General features: G+C 38.5%; 1 protein-coding gene across 1 annotated transcript in view; it reads right to left on the bottom strand.

The window, feature by feature from the left end:
• Nucleotides 1–19,193, bottom strand: part of LOC120523294 (Down syndrome cell adhesion molecule homolog) — a 668,946-nt gene that overhangs the window by 112,721 nt on the left and 537,032 nt on the right. The window contains exon 18 of the mRNA XM_039744497.1: nt 7,430–7,576. Coding sequence (XP_039600431.1) covers nt 7,430–7,576 — 147 coding nt within the window. The remainder of the gene's footprint in view (nt 1–7,429; nt 7,577–19,193) is intronic.

Raw genomic sequence — 19,193 nt, forward strand, 5'->3', positions numbered from 1 at the left:
TATATATATATATATATATTGTGGTCCCCGGCCAGGAGGGCTTGTGCCTCCTCCAGACCGCGAGGGGGCGTCCGTCCTGGTTATATTGGGGACCACGGGTGCAGGGCTTGGAAGCCCAGCCCTGTAGGGACCCGTGGACACCGCCAGGCGGCGCCCCGATGCCGGTTTACCCTGTGTGGTCTTTGGCCGGGGATGGAGCCCGGCCAGGACGCCTTGGAAGACCGGAGGAGGGCCTGTACCTCCTCCAGACTGAGTGGGGGCGTCCGTCCTGGTTAGGCAGGGGGCCTCGGGTACAGGGCTTGGAAGCCCAGCCCTGTAGGGACCCATGGCTACCGCCAGGCGGCGCCCGGTGCCTAATTATCCCGGGAGCCCGGCACTTCCGCCACACCAGGAAGTGCTGGGGGGAAGACTTTGGGTGGCGCCCGGAGAGCCGCCAGGAAAGCAGCCGACACTTCCGCCACGCTGGGCGTGGCTAAGGAGAAGAGGCGGAAACACCTGGGGCTCATCCGGGGCATTATTTAAGGGGCCGCCTCCCTCCAGTCATTGGTGGAAGTCGGGAGGCAGAAGACGGAGCTGGAGAGAGGACAGGAAGCGGCCAGAGGAAAGGCACAGTGACTGTGGGCCTTGGACTTTTGGGGGATTCGGTGCTGAAGGCACTGGGGTGTGAGTGCACGTGACTTTGTATATAGTGTATAATAAACAGTGTGTGGTGAAAAATATGTCGTCCGTCTGTCTGTACTGGGGCCAGCGTTCACAATATATACATATCTACATACACACACATACATATATATACACACATACATACATACACACACATATATATACATACATATCTACATATATACATACACACACACACACACACACACACACACACACACACACATACATACATACACTCTTTGGGGTGCGAGCAACTGTTGCTGGGGGTGGCAGAATCCATCAAGGAAGAAAATTGAAAAACATTATTTGTACAAAATCTTAATTTATTTATCCATTCCTAAATAATTAAATGGGCAGGCTATTTCGTATCAGTGCAATACGCTGCTTGTTAAAACGGATGACTCCCGCTCTTACGTGCAAGTCTGCGTGGATATTATGAAATATCGTATGTGTTCAAGTTCTATTTAAATTTTAAATAGAAGGAATTTTTATTTAGACGACAGAAATATCTTTGGTAGGAATGTAAGTTAAATGTAGGCATCATTGCATAAATTTTTCTTCACCATACAAATAAATTAAATTTGCCTTACATTCCAACCAAAGATATTTGTGTAGACTAAATAGAACTTGAAATATATATATTTTTTCGAATGTGATCACGCAATTCAGATCAAGTTGATGCACAACGACGCATCGAGCCCACGTGCTATTGTGATTTCGCCTGTGTGCCTCAATAAGTCACCCTCCCCTCGCTCTTACTTTTTTACCGTTCATCTAATGAATACACTGAGTATAGCTTTACCAAAACAATCATTTATGGCGAATAAAGTATCTATCTAAACTAATAAAAGGCAAAGCCCTCACTCACTCACTCACTCACTCACTCACTCACTCATCACTAATTCTCCAACTTCCCGTGTGGGTGGAAGGCTGAAATTTGGCAGGTTCATTCCTTACAGCTTCCTTACAAAAGTTGGGCAGGTTTTATATCGAAATTCTACGCGTAATGGTCATAACTGGAAGCAGTTTTTCTCCATTTACTGTAATGGAGATGAGCTTCAACGCCGTGGGGCGGAGTTTCGTGTGACATCATCACGCCTCCCGTAATCACGCAGTACATAGAAAACCAGGAAGACCTCAAAAAGCGCTCAAGAAAACATGCATTATATAATTGAGAAGGCAGCGAAACAATAAGAACCGAGCGAGTGACATATACAACCATATTCATGAGTTCTGCTACTTCGGAAACAAAGCACGATGTAAACCTACACTTTAAATTAAGTTCATAGACAGGCTGCGCTGGCGTTTGTAATTTAGTGCCTGCCCATATAAGGCCGTCCGTCAGCGGCAATCCAATAGCAAACTGCCACGGGTAAATATTCACGGGTGAAGGACTGTGCTTATGGAGAGGAAGATGAGATGGTCAGGGTGGTGTTTGACACAAACTCAGCGAAACTGCGAGAGAAAGTTTTAAGTGCCAGGACTAAGGTAACATTAAATAAAGCTATGGACATAGCACGAGATGGCACCAGCACAGCTGGGAACCTTCGATGCAAGTACACCGAGTGGCTCACGTGAACTGGCGCAGTGCACAGATAAAAGCAACAGTTCCAAAAGCTGAACAAAACCGAATTACACAATTGAAAAGGCAGCAAAAATATGAAGCGTCTGATAAGCATATTCATAAATCCAGCTACTGCGGAAACAAAGCACACGGTGGAAAAAGTCAATGTCCCGCTAAAGGAAGACAGTGTAAAAAACCCGTGCATGCAGTGTGTCAGGTCTCAGATAAAGAAGAAGACGAGCTGTTTATTGATGCAGTAAGAAACGAATCGATGAATGAAACCTGTCATCTTTACAGCGATTGACAAACACGGAATGTAACTTGAACACAACACATCCTACAAATACGAACCTGATTGAAAGAAATAATGATAATCAAATCCTTGATGACAGCAACACTCAGTAACACTCACAAAACAAATACTGTATATTGACAGTCATGTTACGTTATTTTTAAAATGTTCCCTTTTCTTTTTCTACCTTTTTTAACACACTACTTCTCCGCTGCGATACGCGGGTATATATATATGTATATATATATATATATCCCGCTCTACATACTCGAATAATGGATACTTTATTCGCCATCAATGATTGTTTTGGTAAAGCCATACTCAGTGTATTCATTAGATGAATGGTAAAAAAGTAAGAGCGAGGGAGGATGACTTATTGAGGCATGCAGGCTGTAGTGCGCGTGTAATTATATCCGGCCCATGAGATCATTTTATATACTGTATTATTGTTATTAATGGCCGGGTATATGAAGCGCTGGTAACACAATAAACTACAGATCCCATAATGCAGCGCTTCAGCTGCCTTGCCGAACACTTACAGCGTTAATCAAGTCTACCTTATGATGCTGCAAGTTATTGCGAAGCTAGAGTTATTGCGCACTGAGTTTGCACGGCGCTTTGGTGACTTTGAAGAACAAAAAAAGTCCGTCTACATGCGGCTCGAACCTTGTGCATGTTTGGTAGCACATATCTGTGTGAGAAGCTCTTCTCAGTGATAAAGACTAACAAAACAGCACACAGGAGTCGCCTCACTGATGAGCACCTGCAATCCATCCTGAGAATCTCCACAACACAGAACCTCACACCAAACAGAAACGAACTTGTGGCCAAAAAGATGCCAGGCGTCCAGCTCTAAAATGACATATGAGCAAAGACAACTGAATGATTTGATTTGTTATTGCACGTAAGAGCGGAGTCAACGTTTTAACAAACAGCGTATTGCACTGATACGAAATAGCTGTGTGTGTATATATGTAGATATGTATGTATATGTATATATATGTTTATATATGTGTGTGTGTGTATGTATGTATGTATATATATATATATATATATATATATATATATATATATATATATTGTGTGTATATATTTGTGTGTATATATGTGTGTGTATGTATGTATGTGTGTGTATATATGTAGATATATATGTATGTATATATGTGTATATGTATAGATATGTATATATACACTCACCTAAAGGATTATTAGGAACACCTGTTCAATTTCTTATTAATGCAATTATCTAATCAACCAATCACATGGTAGTTGCTTCAATGCATTTAGGGGTTTGGTCCTGGTCAAGACAATCTCCTGAACTCTAAACTGAATGTCAGAATGGGAAAGAAAGGTGATTTAAGCAATTTTGACGTGGCATGGTTGTTGGTGCCAGACGGGCCGGTCTGAGTATTTCACAATCTGCTCAGTTACTGGGATTTTCAAGCACAACCATTTCTAGGGTTTACAAAGAATGGTGTGAAAAGGGAAAAACATCCAGTATGCGGCAGTCCTGTGGGCGAAAATGCCTTGTTGATGCTAGAGGTCAGAGGAGAATGGGCCAACTGATTCAAGCTGATAGAAGAGCAACTTTGACTGAAACAACCACTCGTTACAACCGAGGTATGCAGCAAAGCATTTGTGAAGCCACAACATGCACAACCTTCAGGCGGATGGACTACAACAGCAGAAGACCCCACCGGGTACCACTCATCTCCACTACAAATAGGAAAAAGAGGCTACATTTGCACGAGCTCACCAAAATTGGACAGGTGAAGACTGGAAAAATGTTGCCTGGTCTGATGAGTCTCGATTTCTGTTGAGACATTCAAATAGTAGAGTCAGAATTTGGCGTAAACAGAATGAGAACATGGATCCATCATGCCTTGTTGCCACTGTGCAGGCTGGTGGTGGTGGTGTAATGGTGTGGGGATGTTTTCTTGGCACACTTTAGGCCCCTTAGTGCCAATTGGGCATCATTTAAATGCCACGGGCTACCTGAGCATTGTTTCTGACCATGTGAATCCCTTCATGACCACCATGTACCCATCCTCTGATGGCTACTTCCAGCAGGATAATGCACCATGTCACAAAGCTCGAATCATTTCAAATTGGTTTCTTGAACATGAAAATGAGTTCACTGTACTAAAATGGCCCCCACAGTCACCAGATCTCAACCCAATAGAGTATCTTTGGGATGTGGTGGAACGGGAGCTTCGTGCCCTGGATGTGCATCCCACAAATCTCCATCAACTGCAAGATGCTATCCTATCAATATGGGCCAACATTTCTAAAGAATGCTTTCAGCACCTTGTTGAATCAATGCCACATAGAATTAAGGCAGTTCTGAAGGCGAAAGGGGGTCAAACACTGTATTAGTATGGTGTTCCTAATAATCCTTTAGGTGAGTGTATATATATGTTTATGTGTGTGTGTGCAAATATATATATGTATATATATACTGTATATATATATATATATATATATATATATATGTATATATATGACAACAACACTCATCACTCACAACAGTGACAAAACAATTACATTGACAATCATGTTACGTTATTTTCAAAATGTTTCCTTTTCTTTCATTGCTTCTTTAACACACTACTTCTCCGCTGCGAAGCGCGGGTATTTTGCTAGTTATTCATAAAGCTTCAATTGGTGATCTGTCTTTCTGCGTTAACCGCATATTTTTTCATACGTCTCAAACCAAGGGGATGCGAGGGTAAAATGAATCGGGAAGCGCGTACATACTCAATGCACCCTCTCTCGGGAATCGAACCTCGGTCGTCGGCGCCTCTACCATTGCGCCACGGCGTGTGGTTTGTCTATTTGAGAGTATGTAGATTGGGGTATATATATACACACATATATATATATATATATATATATATATACCCGCGCTTCACAGTGGAGAAGTAGTGTGTTAAAGAAGTTATGAAAGAGAAAAGGGAACATTTTAAAAATAACGTAACATGATTGTCAATATACAGTAATTGTTTTGTGAGTGTTATTGAATGTTGCTGTCATCAAGGATTTGGTTATCATTATTTCTTTCAATCAGATTCGTATTTGTAGGATGTGTTGTGTTCAAGTTACATTCAGTGTTTGTCAATCGCTGTAAAGATGACAGGTTTCATTCATCAATTCGTTTCTTACTGCATCAATAAACAGCTCGTCTTCCTCTTTATCTGAGACGTGACACACTGCATGCACGGGTTTTTTTTACACTGTCTTCCTTTAGCGGGACATTGACTTTTTCCACCGTGTGCTTTGTTTCCACAGTAGCTGCACTTATGAATATGCTTGTATGTATTAGACGCTTCATATTTTTTTGCTGCCTTCTCAATTGTGTAATTCAGTTTTTGTTCAGCACTCTTTGGAACTGTTGCTTTTTGTCTGTGCACTGCGTCATTTCACGTGAGCCACTCGGTGTACATGCATCGAAGTTTCCCAGCTGTGCTGGTGCCATCTCGTGCGATGTTCACGGCTGTCTTTAATGTTAGCTAAGACCCGGCACTTAAATGTTTCTCTCGCAGTTTTGCGGAGTTTGTGCCAAACACCACCCTGACCATCTCATCTTCCTCTGCATAAGCAGTCCTACACCCGTGAATATTTAGCGGCAGTGTTTCTATTGGATTGCCGTTGACGGTGGCCTTATATGGGCAGGCACTAAATTACGAATTTAGAATTTTGAAATTAAACCTGCCCAACTTTTGTAAGTCAGTGACGGCTTTGCCTTTTATTGAGTATAGAAGATATATATATATATATATATATATATTATATATATATATATACACATACATATATATACTACATATATATATATATACACATATATATATATATATTGGATATATATATATATATATATATAGCATATATATATATATATATATATATATATATATATATATATATACACACACACATACACACATACTGTATACATAATATGTCAGAAAACAGACAACAGCAAATAAAAACAAACAATGACACAATGACAAGATGGAACAGGCGGTATAAAAGAAAGTGTGGCCAAAATTCATACAAGCAGACCAGAGCAAAAAGAAAGGCAGATCACAGAGTCAAAAATACTTGAATGCACAAGCAAAATACTGTAACTAACAAAAATGCAACAGCAGAGATAGAGGTAAAAATCTAAAACTGAGTAGTGGCTAAAATCAGCTGTGAATATCCACAGAAAGTGTGTTGTGGATACAATCTCTGAGCAACAGGAGACAATTCTCAGGGAAAAAAAGGGTGTGAGGACATAACATGTAAAATGCCTAGCAATAGGGAAAAGAAATATGGTATTGCCGCCAAGGTTGAATCTCATATTATGTTGCAAATGGCCATGGGCATGTCCAATTGAATAAAAAAAAGCTGGAAAAGCTTAGATGAACATGGCACAACATAAAATAGATTTCTTACTTTAAATGTAAACTTTCCATCCAGTATTAGCTTGAAGTCAGAACTTCTGTTATAATAGTTGATTTGGATTAAGATTACATTTCAGGGAAACTATGTTGAGATGCAGCTGAAGACAAATATGTTAACATTGCACTTACTAACAGCCATCCCCACATTTGCTATCAACTGTAGAGTATATTATGACAGTACAGCACAAGCAATTAATTTTGCATGTAGAAGTAATAGTTTAAAATCAAGGTCTAAAATGAAACAGAATTCTTTTACATGTACCCCAAGTAATTACTTCTAATTCTTATTTCTGGTAACCTTAATTTCTAGCTCTAAATTTATAAATTAAATACTGAAGGTGTCTTTCTGTATTTTTTCTTAAGTCTGTTAACGATACAGTCAAAAATTCAAATCCCATTATTTTGGATTCCAGCTTCTTATCTTAGATATTTATAGCTATTATACAATAAAATACATACCTCCATCTGGAAGATTTGCCCAGTATATAACTCTATAACCCTGTAGAATGCCATTAAGAGCCTCCTTTGGTGGCACAGACCAAGACAATGAAATGGTTTCCGAGGATGTGGCTGTAGCTACCACATTTTCAGGTGGACGACTTGGAACTTTAAAGAAAATCAAAAAGATAACATTAAATAATTATAGAATTAACAAATATGTAAATAGTATTTCAATATGAACTTTTAATAAATGACAAAGTCCAGAATTTACTTCCAACTATTTATAAAATAGTATTTGTGTGTAATCATGCAAGATCAACACAGCAGAGTATGTCAAGTAGACCTTTAGTACAAGATATGAAGTATGCCATTTTCTTTTTTTTTTTTTTTTTTAACATATTGATGCCTGTTGGGTGTACTTAAATATTGTATAACCATGTTCTTTTAAACTTGAACAGCTACCTTTAACCTTAAGAGTGGTATAATAAACAAAATTGAATAAAAAGTTAAAATCATGTATTATCAGGTAGGGCAGCTTTGTGTCTGGGGCATTGCTGTAAAAAAATCAAAAACATAGCATAAATAAAATATATTACTACATTTAGATTTTTACTATTTAATAATACCTAGCCACTGTTGAGAATAGATGGGATTGGTGAACTTTGCAAAAATGTTTCTTATAGCAAAATGTGCTGACATTGCTGGTGACCTTATTCACCAAATTTTTGCCTGAAAATTCTCAGTGCAGCCCCATGATGCTCTGCAAGGCCAGCGTTACATTGCAGAGCTGTAGCAGCCATTTTGGATGTGAATGTCACTGTTCAATCTGTGCTGCCAGTTTGACTTGTGTCACGCATGTGCAGAACTTTCATACATGCACACTGTAAGCAAACCTCACAAAACAATTTACTGTGCTGCCTGATCTACTTTGTGCATGCATGAGTAATTTACAGCATATAAAGACATTTGTGATATCACTATCTGATCGTTGCTTAAGCTGGATTTATACTTTGCCTGTGTTAAAATAAATAAATAAATAACCTGTGGTATTTTCATTTGAGGAGCACATGAACTGGTGTTAATGGGAATATTATGACGATACTTTGCTGTTCTGGACAGTTTCATTGTACATTGAGTCTTCACTGCTGGATTAGGCATGCTATGCTCTTCGCTAAATAGTGCAGATCAGGAAGTGACAGGGATGGCACCCCTGAGTTTATAACGCTGATCTATTACATCGCAGACTCTGGGGATGTTAGACAGTTGTTGTGACAGGAGCTATCAAGACATAGACATAGATAAAGTTCTCAAAGTATTCAGAGCATAATTTTATCTCAGAGAGGCATAGTGGCACAGTGGTCAGCACTACTGCTTCATATCTCAAGTCACCTTTTTAAGCACAATAATTGGTCCAGAATAGTTTTCAAATGCTTTCCTAGTCCTCAGAGACACTTAAACAACCATTGCACCATTTTAAATCCAAAGAAGACTAGTTCAGTTTCTCCTCCCTGTTTGACTTCAATGTATTTTCCTACACTTGAGCAAACGGCAATTCAACAGGGCCCACTCATCCCCAATCAAGAACTTGCTGGGCTTATTTGTAGTCGCAGTCAAATGGAAGACTGCTTAGTATGCAGACAGCCAAGGAAGTAAGGCAACTAGTAATGAATTTAATAGAATCTCAACCCCATATAGCTTGCTGTGGTATAGAAAGACAGAATAGTTTCACTTTCTGTACATTTGTAAAAAAGTGAAATGCATACAAAGCTTATCAGGAATTCAAAAATGTGCTTCTTCATCTTACCTTCTTCATACACTGGTAAAGATCTTTTTTTGTAAGAAGTGAAGAATAAGAGAAAAGGTTTGACTCCTTATTTACAATTTTTATAGTGCAGATTTTGCAAATATGGACTTACTATTCATACGAGGGACCAAACCAATCAAACTAAAGTAGCTGGTTGCTACTATGACTGTTGTCTGTGGAGAGACAGCAATTACTGTACCATAACAGGGTCACACATTGGGTTATCATTTTGTCGGAATGGGGATGAAAGTGAATAAAAAATTTTCAAGAAATAGCATGATGCAGAATTAACACTCGACAGTATTGTGAGGACGAGAAATGAAAGTTTGCAGGTGTGAAAAGGTGCAGAAATGAAAAAAACAGTGTCTTGTATAGCTCAAGTTGGAAGTGTGAAAATAGGGAATGATGTATCAGAACCTCTTATAGTCCCATGTAAGAACTCCATTTTAAAAGATGAGTTGTAAAAAAAATAAATAAAAAATTAGGTAAAATGTGCCTTACATACCGTAGAAATAGCAGCTTCATAAACCTTACATCAACAAAACAAAAAAAAGGTATCAAATTTTTCTACAAACTAACGCAAGTAATTTCTAATTGCAGGTTATTTGAGAGATAGTCTCATTGATCGGGTCACCTTGAAAGTGTCCCTACCTTGTGGTCAAACACATAGAGATGGTACTTTCTACTGTATCAAAATAAATGTGGCAACATGTAATACAGAACATACATGCTGCTCATTAATAAAGAAATAAGGAAGGGTATTCAAAACGAGAACAAATTATTCAGAAAATGTAAATACAAAGATTTTTTTAAATATAAAACTGGCCATTCATTATTCTAAAAACATACTATTAACATCCTTTTTTAGACCTATAGATTTGATGGAAAACCTCATTTTCATACCTCCAGAGGGTTTTTTTAACATATTTTTGCCAAATGATTCCTACTTACATGCCCTGTCCTTCTGAAATGGCTGTTTGATCACCATCGGTAAAGATTAAAGAGAGTCATTTACAATATAGCACTTAGGTGACAGCTTCTAATTTTGAGACCCTTTACTTTCATTTTAAACAATTCTAGGTCAAGTGTTCAAAATCCAAGTATGTAAAAAATTAGCATATTTCTCAAATTCTAAAATTAAACTGTATGTTGAATAATTTTTCAGTAATGTATGGCATTTTGCAATATGTAGTTTGCAAAGATTTTGAGATTTTATTTTTTATTTTGATGAGCATCTTTTTAATATGGTAGCACTGCTGCTTTGAATTAAGGAGAACTGGGTTCGCTTCCTGGGTCCTCCCTGCATGGAGTCTGCATGTTCTCCCCATGTCTGTGTGGGTTTCCTCCAGGTGCTCCGGTTTCCTCACACAGTCCAAAGACATGCAGGTTAGGTGCATTGGTGATTCTAAATTGTGCCTGGTGTGTGTGTGTGTGCCCTGCAGTAGGCTGGCACCCTACCCAGGGTTTGTTCCTGCCTTGGTGCCCTGTGCTGGCTGGGATTGGCTCCAGCAGACCCCCGTGACCCTGTGTTAGGATATAGCGGGTTGGATGATGGATGGATGGATAATGACTGACTGACTGACTTTCCAATATGTGAATCGTGCAATATTGTATGTTGGCATCTAAGAGAGAAACAAAGAAACATTATGTCTCTCATAATTTAACATTTAACAATGAAATCAAACTCAGTTGCCCTCAGGTCTAGGCTATTTACTATAATAAAAACTGCATAATACCAAGATTCTAATAATGGCTCTGCAAAGAAAACAAAAAAAAAAAGGGGAGCATGTAGTAAATGTCATAACACAAATGCTAAATTTTAGAAAACCTCAATCATCAAATTATTCTTTTAAAAATATATTCCTTTTATTAAAAAGAAATTAGTTTAAAAAATCTATTAATAAAACAAATCACTGCACAGTTAGCGTCTTTTCTAAATAGCATTTGATTGACAGCATGCTGAGCATTGCACATGGCATTCAAAAAAATAACTAATATAATAATTATGATGCAACGATACTAAAATCTATGTACTATCTTTTTAAATTTATGTTGCCCCATCATTATTAAAAATTTGGTATCCACCTAATTAATGGAAAATGATACCAATTTATGCTGCATTTTAAACTGCTGCAGTTTATTAATATTGCCAGTAGAAGTCATATTTGGGATAATGCAGCAGTGTTTAAATATATATGTACATTATTCATTTTTAAAAAAAATATTTAAAAAGAAAACTTGAATTAAGCCTTTAGAGGGCACTGATGTCACATTTATTTTCACTAAAATCTACATTGATCATTTTAAAAGTGAACATTAAAACTATTTGATTTTTTTTCTACTTTAAATGTGTAATAAACATCAATCAATTAGTATGTGAAGGATTTTAATGTAGAATTATAAATGGAGAGAAGCAATTGAGAAATAATAATAAAAAAAAAAAATCAACCCTTTGTGCAGTTTCAAACACACAGCACCACAATTATAATTCAGAGAAACACAATACTTAATTATAATATCAAAAGTTTCACAGGTTTTGATTGTGGAGCATGTGGGTTTTCATTTATATTTTAAGTTTCTATTCCTTTTGTAAGGTAAAATCCATTCAAGACAAGCTTCCTTGAGACAACAAGTAAGTAAATCTTCAATATCAATCATGTCAATAGCAGGTGTGGCACCAGCACAGGGTCCAGGTAGGCCCTTGCCTACCCACGTTATTAAATGTCCCACCATGTTTTGCAGATTAACTTTTTACCTATTTATTGTTAACTAATGACAATTAACCTATACTGCATACAGCATAACATGCATGGATTAAAATATCAATTAATCAAAACCTTCATAGCAAAATTAATAATGTTACTGTTAATTTAACCCTTAAAAAGCATTTGGAAACATGAACATATATCATACAGCTACCATAGCGATTTTGGAAATTCTGCAATGACAAGTAAAAACCCTTCTGCTACTTGTGCTTACTTTAATAGGTTTGCTACCATCTACAACTACTCCATTGCCAAAAGATGAAGGACCAGCAAAGGCCACAAATTTGCCTGATACTCACAAACCACCAACTCAGTCGGTACTAAAGTTTCTAACTTCTATGGTGAGTTTGTAAAGTGTGCACATTTGTGTTTCATTAATACAAGAATGATACACTGTCAGACATGATCAAATCACACAAACAATGCTGTTTTATGAAGATACTGGTTCAGATTATAAAAGATATTATTTGGGCATTTGTGCCTTGCTATAGACTGGTAACTTAGACATATCATCTAAAGGTAGGCAGTGAATTTACAGTATTTTCATCATTTGTAAATTGATTTAAATTAGTGTTAACAAAAATGTTTCAAACTAGACATGCAAAGAAAACTGATGTTGGTATGACAAAGCTTCTACAATTTTTTTTTAATTAGTGTATATTTAAAAATAACATTGGGCCCACTTGTGACAAATTTAGGACCACCCTTTTATGAAATCCTGGCACTGCTTCTAGCCAATAGCTATTGAATAAAGTTAAATTTCCCTTTTTTAGCCTATTGCAATAAGCAAACACAGTTTATACTATCCAAGTGAACACCTTCATCATGTAATTTGACATTAAAAATACACTGTACTCAGCTGTTGCTTCAGATAATGAAATTTTTATTTTTAAAGAAAAGTAGCATTCCCTAGGTTGAAAAAAAAAACAAACATAATGTGACAGAAGGGCGGCACGGTGGCGCAGTGGGTAGTGGTGCCGCCTCACAGTTAGGAGACCCAGGTCCTCCCTGCGTGAAGTTTGCATGTTCTCCCCGTGTTTGCATGGGTTTCCTCCGGGTGCTCCGGTTTCCTCCCACAGTCCAAAGACATGCAGGTTAGGTGCATTGGCGATTCTAAATTGTCCCCAGTATGTGCTTGGTGTGTGTGTGTGCCCTGCGGTGGGCTGGCGCCCTACCAGGGGTTTGTTTCCTGCCTTGCGCCCTGTGTTGGCTGGGATTGGCTCCAGCAGACCCCCCATGACCCTGTAGTTGGGATATAGTGGGTTGGATAATGGATGTGACAGAAAAAGTTATTTATGGCTTGTGTCTACCATGATTATGAACTCTTCTGCTGAAATATGGCCTGTTTTCTAGTCTTCAGAAAAAAGTAATACTGATAACCACAGAATAATTTTTCAGTACACGTCGGAGTGCATGGTTTTGTTTCACAACTTGTGTACTGAAGTGGAAGAAGAAATGTGTAGTTAGGTTTAATTATAGTATTTAAACTGAACTTTTTGCACGAACATATTGTCACAGTATGGAACTTTTTGGATATCCAAGCAGGGAAGCACAGGGAAACCTCTAAGGGTGTTGAACTCCAGACACCTCGAAACATGTTCTCTCTTTACAGGAAAGAACCAAAAGTTAAATTAACCAAAAAACCTCCGTATGAGAGTTGGAAGCACCTTGTAGCATAGTCCACCTATTAAGATAAAAGCCTACCAAATGAGGACCCTGTCTTTTCTGGTCATGTGAAGCGGAGAATGGATAAAAAAAAGAGTCTGACTGAGATGAGTAAGTTAACTTTTGGTTAGAAGACATCTGGTCAGTGCAGAGTGTAAATTAAAGGGGCTCTATTCATGAAACTAAGCAAGACCACTACACTTCCAAACTAGTAATTGCTAAGAGGAGAAAAGAGTAACTGCTAACCTAGAGAGACTAATTACATCCTTTATAAAACATACTGAAATTATTACGACCCAAATTGATACTTGGAACGGTTGATTTTTTCCAGTAAAATATAGAAAATATACTTTTGAGTTAATTTGTGTTCTGGCTGGCTAAGCAAAGGGCAGTTACCATGGACTGCATAAAGTGTCTACAGAAGGAGGTGGGCCAGTGGGTCAAGTTAGGGGTAAGGGTGTGGGTGTGCAGTTCAGCACACATAGTGATATTCTATAATGATCATCTATAATGTCAAGATGATTCAAAGTTGGTTCATTCAAAACTGATTTTAAATTGCTACAAATCAAGATGCCATAATGACATAAAACACTATAGTTAGATCTGTTTCATAAAATGATTTTGAATAAATGTCTACCAACAACAATCAGTAAAAGTTAAAACAATTGTTTTACTCACTCAAACATTGTGTCCTCCGTTGTTCTCTTGCTACCATATCTGAACAAAAGCTGCTCAGTATATATTACAAAATTTTTTTTACTTCATTCTGTTACATTTTGGCTTGGATATGTCTCATAAGTTGCAGTTTTTTCCCCTTCATTTCCTCACTAATTTTTATAATGCATGCAAAAATGCTGCAAACAGGACATAACTCTGAATGGTTAATTGGTATTCCAAACCTGCAATGCAGGTGATATAATGGCTTTTTAAAAAACATTATCAGCTTATTTCAATGCTATTATCTCACACTGTACAATTACATTCCTAGACTAAACTCATTTCCAAGACCATCTCATCTCATTTTCCTCAATGGGGTCATGGTGTATGCAAAATATAAAATTACAAAACATGATAGTGATAAGCAAAACAGCCAGGTTTCCCTTGTATACAGTTTCACTTTACATTTTACAAGTCTGCAATCTCAAAACTTACTAAAAGAATTAGTTTTTTTTTAAGTTAACAAGGGCTTTTTGGGGAGCAAAAGGAAAGAAACACTGTTCTATATGGGTTTAATAATGCCATATGCTCTTGTGCTGATCTTCAGTACAGCTGCAAGGCTACAGATTATTAGATACTGTATATAGGGAAGGTAAATGTTTTTCTTCATACTAAGCACTATTCTTCCTGGCTCAATAGTGTGGATTTAACTGCTTACCTAATGGTATAGTTTTTCACTTTTACAAAATGAAACAAACTCAGTTTCCCCAGAATTGTTGGAACATTACCAATGTTAAGCTAAAAGTAGGCCAGGTGGCACCTCAGGTTCTGCAGTCCATGGAAGTCACAATATTAGAATGGAACTGCTCCCTTTAAATTAAAAGTGGACTTAGATCATTAGATAAATTTGTTTGTTAACACACAATTAAAATTTGGAAGATGGTTGCATATAGAAATGTAGGTCATTTTTGTCTTTACAAATAGCCAGTAGCACTTAAGATCAAACACTATTAATGGTTGCTAATGTTGGGATTATGAGCCTTTTAATAAAGCATACTCCTTTTTGGTAAACATCTGAAAGCATATACAACTGAACTTTGACCTGGATGTACCTGCTTGATGTACATATATAATGTAAAATTGACTGACTCCTTCACTCATTCATTTAATCATAAACAAAAACACTTTTTCCCGTTTAGTTAAAAAACTGACATTTGGCAGGATGGTATATCTGTACAATGCTTAAAACATTAAGTTTATTCCATGTATCACATAAATTGAAATAAGGAATTATTCAGTGTATATTGTGTTTGAGCTAAACCCTCCAAAACACATTAAACATTAAAGTGTTACAGTGAAATATGACTGGAAAATCGCTTTTACAGGATTTGCTATAGGGTGAAATTATATTTATACCTAAAATTCCCCTAATTCGTACTAATTACCTGTTTGAATTCAAAAAGAATATAGTTTCCTCTGAAACTGTGTTTTATAATGACCGTCAACAAAAGCCAAGTCATTAGAAAAAGCAAGAATTGATCTACAGCAGGAATATTTTACAAATTTTATGTAGCATTCTTAACCATGGGCAGCAGTGGTAGCACTGCTGTCTCACATTAAGGAGACCAAGGTTCACATCCTGGATCTTCCCTGCATTTTCATTTTTCAATGTGTCTGTGTGGGTTTTCTCGGCTGCTCTGGTTTCCTCTTACAGTCCAAAGACATGGAGGTTAGGTGGATTGGTGATGCTAAATTGGCTGTGGTGCGTATGTGTTCATCCTGCAATGGACTGATGCCCTGTCCAGAGATTATTCCTGCCTTGTGTCCTGTGCTTGCTGGATTAGGTTCCAGCTTCCCTGTGACCTTGCTCAGGATTAAGTGGGCTTAGAATATGTTATGGTATGTTCAAGCGTAAGCTGTTCCAGTGAACTAATTATATTAGTCCATGGGAGGATAAAAATGTATATAGAAAAGTTCAGTTACTTCCACAGCATTTCTAATACATTCTATTAACCCTTGGCACTATAGCCTAGGCCCATTGTCTTAGTAAATTATACAGCTAGTTGAGGTATAATTGTTCATGCTGCGTCAGAGATCATTGAGCTTATTGTTTGGAGCCAAGTTCAAGAAAGTGCTCATTGTCAAGGAGTAGTGCCACTACAAGTGTGGAGGAGTGAAGATATATAATTATTTGTTAGGCAGAACCTTATACAGATAGATTTGTTTATTTTGCTTTTGTATTGTATTATCTGTTTCTATTATTATATTATTCTGCATTGTATCTGTTGGTGAAGAAAGACTCACCGATCTTGACTTTGCCAACAATGCTGTGATCTTTGCAGAGTCAATAGAGGCTCTGATTGGGGCTCTCAAGAGACTCAGTGGGGAGTCTGAGTGTATGGGCTTGTGAATGTCATGGATGAAAACCAAGATCCATCGGCAGTGTGTCTGTCTGCAGAGAGAGTATCTCGTTTACTTATCTCGGCAGCGACATTCATGTCTCTGGTGACTCTTCCTATGAAGTCAGTAGACGAATTGGAAGAGAATATATTGGTCATGTAGTCACTGGAAAGGGGTGTGTGGCACTCCCGATATCTGTGCAAATGGACGAAGATCCAAGTCTTTAGAGTCCTGGTACTCCCTGCTTTGCTATATGGCTGTGAAATGTGAACGCTCTGTAGTGACCTGAGACAAAGACTGGACTCCTTCAGTACTGTGACTCTTCGGAGTATCCCTGGGTACCGCAGTTTTGACTTTGTGTTGAATGAGCGGTTGCACATGGAGTCCCGAATGAGGCACATTACCTACATTGCGAGGAAACGTCAGTTACTGCACTAGGGCCATGTGGCACAATTCCCTGAGGGTGATCCCTTTAAGGGCTTTGTAGATTTGTCTTAAAAGGTCAGGTTCAAAATGTTTGATCGGTATTTATACTTTCTGGCCTAGCCACTTGTTATAATATGCAAAATTAAGCACTGTTAGTCCTTTCAAGTTCTGTTAAATATATATATATATATTATATATACACACTCACCTAAAGGATTATTAGGAACACCTGTTCAATTTCTTATTAATGCAATTATCTAATCAACCAATCACATGGTAGTTGCTTCAATGCATTTAGGGGTTTGGTCCTGGTCAAGACAATCTCCTGAACTCCAAACTGAATGTCAGAATGGGAAAGAAAGGTGATTTAAGCAATTTTGACGTGGCTTGGTTGTTGGTGCCAGACGGGCCGGTCTGAGTATTTCACAATCTGCTCAGTTACTGGGATTTTCAAGCACAACCATTTCTAGGGTTTACAAAGAATGGTGTGAAAAGGGAAAAACATCCAGTATGCGGCAGTCCTGTGGGCGAAAATGCCTTGTTGATGCTAGAGGTCAGAGGAGAATGGGCCAACTGATTCAAGCTGATAGAAGAGCAACTTTGACTGAAACAACCACTCGTTACAACCGAGGTATGCAGCAAAGCATTTGTGAAGCCACAACATGCACAACCTTCAGGCGGATGGGCTACAACAGCAGAAGACCCCACCGGGTACCACTCATCTCCCAAAAATAGGAAAAAGAGGCTACATTTGCACGAGCTCACCAAAATTGGACAGTTGAAGACTGGAAAAATGTTGCCTGGTCTGATGAGTCTCGATTTCTGTTGAGACATTCAAATGGTAGAGTCAGAATTTGGCGTAAACAGAATGAGAACATGGATCCGTCATGCCTTGTTGCCACTGTGCAGGCTGGTGGTGGTGGTGTAATGGTGTGGGGGATGTTTTCTTGGCACACTTTAGGCCCCTTAGTGCCAATTGGGCATCATTTACATGCCACGGGCTACCTGAGCATTGTTTCTGACCATGTCCATCCCTTCATGACCACCATGTACCCATCCTCTGATGGCTACTTCCAGCAGGATAATGCACCATGTCACAAAGCTCGAATCATTTCAAATTTGTTTCTTGAACATGAAAATGAGTTCACTGTACTAAAATGGCCCCCACAGTCGCCAGATCTCAACCCAATAGAGTATCTTTGGGATGTGGTGGAACGGGAGCTTCGTGCCCTGGATGTGCATCCCACAAATCTCCATCAACTGCAAGATGCTATCCTATCAATATGGGCCAACATTTCTAAAGAATGCTTTCAGCACCTTGTTGAATCAATGCCACATAGACTTAAGGCAGTTCTGAAGGCGAAAGGGGGTCAAACACTGTATTAGTATGGTGTTCCTAATAATCCTTTAGGTGAGTGTACACACACACACACACACACACACATATACTGTACATATATATACTGCTCACAAAAATTAAAGGAACACTTTTTTTATTGGGCCTGGCATGAAATCAATTAAACCTGTCTGATAATTTTCTGGTTGGTTAAGCAGCTGAGGTCATTGTTAATCACTTTCAGCTGTATTGGTGTTCATGGACTTAACGACAGGTGCACTAAAGTGGCAACAATTAGAAAACCCTCAAAACAGGACTGGTTTTACATGTGGAGGTCATTTCAAGTTTCTCCCTCTTGATCTTTTTTGGCTGGTTTTCCACTCGTGCTAGTTTTGGCTTGAGTAATTATCTCTACTGGCAGTATGAGGTGATTCCTTAACCCTACAGAGGTTGCACAGGTTGTCCAACTTCTCCAGGATGGCACATCCACATGTGCTGCAGCAAGAAGGTTTAATGTGTCTCCCAGCACAATCTCCAGAACATGGAGGAGATTTCAGGAGACTGGCTGTTATTCTCGGAGAGCTGGACAGGGCCGTAGAAGGTCCTCAACCCATCAGCAGGACCGATACCTGCTCCTTTGTGCAAGGCGGAACAGGCTGAGCACTGCTCGTGCCCTACAGAATGACCTCCAGAGGGCCACTGGTGTGAATGTCTCTACCCAAACAATCA

The sequence above is a fragment of the Polypterus senegalus genome, chromosome 2, assembly GCF_016835505.1.
Source record: "Polypterus senegalus isolate Bchr_013 chromosome 2, ASM1683550v1, whole genome shotgun sequence".
Classification (NCBI taxonomy): domain Eukaryota; kingdom Metazoa; phylum Chordata; class Cladistia; order Polypteriformes; family Polypteridae; genus Polypterus; species Polypterus senegalus.